The 3703-nt window shown below is 58.0% G+C and overlaps 1 protein-coding gene across 1 annotated transcript in view; it reads left to right on the top strand.

Moving 5' to 3' along the window:
- DYNC1H1 (dynein cytoplasmic 1 heavy chain 1) overlaps nt 1-3703 on the top strand; it is a 76590-nt gene that overhangs the window by 69451 nt on the left and 3436 nt on the right. Inside the window, exons 63-68 of the mRNA XM_023537135.1 lie at nt 1-88; nt 181-304; nt 417-530; nt 1446-1616; nt 1837-2054; nt 2149-2252. Coding sequence (XP_023392903.1) covers nt 1-88; nt 181-304; nt 417-530; nt 1446-1616; nt 1837-2054; nt 2149-2252 — 819 coding nt within the window. The remainder of the gene's footprint in view (nt 89-180; nt 305-416; nt 531-1445; nt 1617-1836; nt 2055-2148; nt 2253-3703) is intronic.

Raw genomic sequence — 3703 nt, 5'->3', positions numbered from 1 at the left:
TGCTGACGCTAAGCTTTCTGGCTCCAGGCTCAGCAGAAGGCTTCAACCAAGCAGATAAGGCGATAAACACGGCGGTGAAGTCGGGCAGGTAGGCCGCTTTTGTCTGTTCAGAAACCTTGGCTGCTAAGAGCTCGACCAGAGACCGAGCTGGGCCGTGGCTCCCCCTCCCTCTGCTTACAGGTGGGTGATGCTGAAGAACGTCCACCTGGCGCCGGGGTGGCTGGTGCAGCTGGAGAAGAAGCTGCACTCCCTGCAGCCGCACGCCTGCTTCCGACTCTTCCTCACCATGGAGATCAACCCCAAGGTGGGCGGGCAGCGGGGGGCTCCGCCTTGTGCCGTGTTCAGACGGCCGTGCACGGAGCTGGGCTGACGCACACAGCAAACCAGAGTGGTGACGGGCGCCGTGTCCCCCTCAGGTGCCTGTGAATCTGCTGCGCGCCGGCCGCATCTTCGTGTTCGAGCCGCCCCCGGGGGTGAAGGCCAACATGCTGAGGACATTCAGCAGCATCCCTGTGTCGCGGATATGCAAGGTAAAGGCGCGCCCGGCACCAGACCAGGCGCGCGTCTCTGCGCCCCCAGAAACTCCGGCACGGCCGGTCATGCTGGGAGTTTTACTTAAGTGCAGGTAAAACTTTCCCTCTGTGAACAGCATGGAGGATACACGAACAGTGGCAGGTGGCAGGGCTGCGACAGGCTCCAGGCGAGCAGACACGCCCGCGGTAAAGCTCTAGCTACATCCCCTGTTTGTGTCCCGGACTAGGTTTCTGGAGCCCTCCGCTCCCCAGCACAGCACCAAGCAAAGGGCGAGGCTCGTGGTGGGAGGAGGGGTCCAGATACTGCACTGGACCGTTGAACAGCGTGGGCGCTAGGCGTGCCGACCTCCATGCTGTCAAAAACCCGCATGTAGCTTCGGACTACCCTGAAACTTTACAGCCGTCTCCCAGTATCTGCAGGGAGTGGTTCCAGGGCAGCCCCTCCCCCTGCGCATACCAGAATCCGTGGCTGCTCGCGTCCGCTCTGTAGTGGCGTAGATGAGTGCACGCAGTCGGCCCCCATGTCCACACGTGTGAACCAGGAGTACAGATGGCTGGCTGGGTGTGTCTTAAAAAGCCCTGCATACGAGTAGACCCGGCCAGTCCAAACCCGTGCTATTCAAGGGGCAACTCTATTTTGTGCCAGAATGTACCTTTTTGGACATTTTTAGGAAAACTGTCCCCCGTGTAATTTTTTGCTGGCTGAACAGTTTATCTCAATGGTGTCATTGAGCCGTGCCAAGCATCGGCATTGATGTGCTGCGCCCGAAGCCCTAGAGCTCAGGCAGTGCGGGGTCAGGACGTGGGAGGCTCTTTGTAGAGCTTCGATCCTGACGTAGGACTGTGCTGTCTCCTGGGATGGAAAGGGCGCTGCTTCCCGTTGACCCTGTGCGGGTTCCCTTCCCCCTCTAGTCTCCCAACGAGCGTGCTCGCCTGTACTTCCTGCTGGCCTGGTTCCACGCCGTCATCCAAGAACGCTTACGGTACGCGCCTCTGGGGTGGTCCAAGAAGTACGAATTTGGAGAGTCTGATCTGCGGTCAGCCTGCGACACCGTGGACACGTGGCTGGACGACACGGCAAAGGCAAGTGTGGGCCGTGCCTGGTCAGAGATGGAAGGGAAGCACTCAGAACCGCGGTGGTGGCGCATCGTGTGCTCAGCTCACACAGTGCTCAGCTCACACACACAGCCACGGGGGGGAGGGGGGGGGTGCGGAGACGGGCGCATGAGGGAGGGAGCCCACGGGTGGATAGCGGGCGTTCTGGCGCCCCGCCCCGCGCACACTAACCAGCCTCGCTCACCAGGGGAGGCAGAACATCTCGCCGGACAAGATCCCGTGGTCCGCTCTGAAGACCTTGATGGCCCAGTCTATCTACGGCGGGCGAGTGGACAATGAGTTCGACCAGCGTCTGCTCAACACTTTCCTGGAGCGCCTGTTCACGACGAAGAGCTTCGATAGTGAATTTAAGCTGGCCTGCAAGGTCGACGGGCACAAGGACATTCAGATGCCAGACGGCATCAGGTACGCCCCTGCCTCACGTGACCGACACGGCTGCGGCACCAGGCCGTTTCCAGCGTCGCCCGTGACCACGTTTCCCAACGTGCTGGTTTTGCAGGCGCGAGGAGTTCGTGCAGTGGGTGGAGCTGCTCCCCGACGCCCAGACGCCCTCCTGGCTGGGCCTGCCCAACAACGCCGAGAGGGTCCTCCTCACCACCCAGGGTGAGTGCCCCGACCCCCAGCCTCCCCTCCCAGCGCGCCCCGCTCCTGGGGAGGCAGAGAGCAGAAGCAGCTCCCATTGGGGTGTTTCCTGCAATATGGGCTCAGTTCTGGGCAAAAGCCTTGATGTTTACGTAAATGAGGTCTGGAAATCCCATTTAGGTTTTCATCCAACAGAAATAATCTCATTTTTTTTAGAATTGTGAAGTGCTTGGTACTAAGTGGTATTTTAAAACCATTACTCTATCAAAATAGGGTTTTTTTAGAAAAAAAAATTTTTTTTACTTGCAAGGTTTTTATCAGTAAATCGTGTAATCCAGTCATCCTGAAAGTGGTTCCCACAGCAGTAGTATTAACCTTACCCGGGAATTCTTAGACATGCAGATTCTCTGGCCTCAGCCCACACCCCCTGAATCAGAACTCTGTTAATAAGGCCTTGTGGGGCCGATGCACAGCCAGGTGTGAGCAGCACTGCTGTAGCCCAGACTGCCCTCAGCGGGACGCGGGCCTGGCTCACGCACTGGTTGCTAGGACGGAATCGAACCATTCGTAGCAGGCTGTCCGTTTAGCTCTGTGACAGGCACCCCAGCTGTGGGGCTGGCTTTCTGACCAGGGATGACCTAGAATGCATGCCAGTGAAGTGGTGGCAGCCCCATAGGTGACCATAATGACCAGTCGGGCTGGTCAGCAGCTGAGAGTTTGAGGCCTGGGTGCTAAGTTTGAGGTGGGGGTAGGAACAGTCTCACACAGAAGCACGTGCAGCCAGGCGCCACCTAAGGACAGGGCTGGCGCTGAGAAACGCATCGCTGAGGAGTTTCCTCGGGCAAATGTCACAGTGACCTCACGCGGCCAGGTAGCCTGGTCCGCTGCACGCCCAGGCTGTATGTGCAGTCTGCTGCTCCTGGGCCACAAGCCCATCAGCGTGTGTCTGTGTCAGCAACACAAGATTAAATCAAGCAGAGAGACGGGTGAACGTGAGGCGTGTGAGGCCACTGCCAGCGAACAGGCGCCCTGTTCCACAGCAAAACTTTTTTACGTAAGTAGAAAGAGTGAGTACACTCTGAAGTTACCACGCTGTACTTTTTATTAATATATGAGCCAGCAACATGGTCATTTGTTGTCGTCCTCAAGCACCTGTCCTGTGCTTTCACGTGAATGTCAGCGCAGGAGGTTTACACACCAGCAGCACCACCAACACGTGGTCAGTGCGTTGGCTGCCATGGGGACGGCTACATCGCTAGGTGATGAGAAATTTTCAGCCGCATTATCATCTTACGGGACCGTCTCACTGACTGAAAGGTCTTGACACAGCATATGACTGTACTGAGATCATTTAGGGCAAGGGTCCCCCAAACCCAGGCCACAGACCAGTACTGCTCGGTGGCCTGTTAGGAGCCGGGCCGCATGGCAGGAGGTAAGTGGCGGGCGAGCGAGTGAAGCTTTGCCTGTGTCTG

The sequence above is a fragment of the Pteropus vampyrus genome, unplaced genomic scaffold (assembly GCF_000151845.1).
Source record: "Pteropus vampyrus isolate Shadow unplaced genomic scaffold, Pvam_2.0 Scaffold178, whole genome shotgun sequence".
In the NCBI taxonomy this organism is placed as follows: domain Eukaryota; kingdom Metazoa; phylum Chordata; class Mammalia; order Chiroptera; family Pteropodidae; genus Pteropus; species Pteropus vampyrus.
This window is presented reverse-complemented; position numbering and strand designations above follow the sequence as displayed.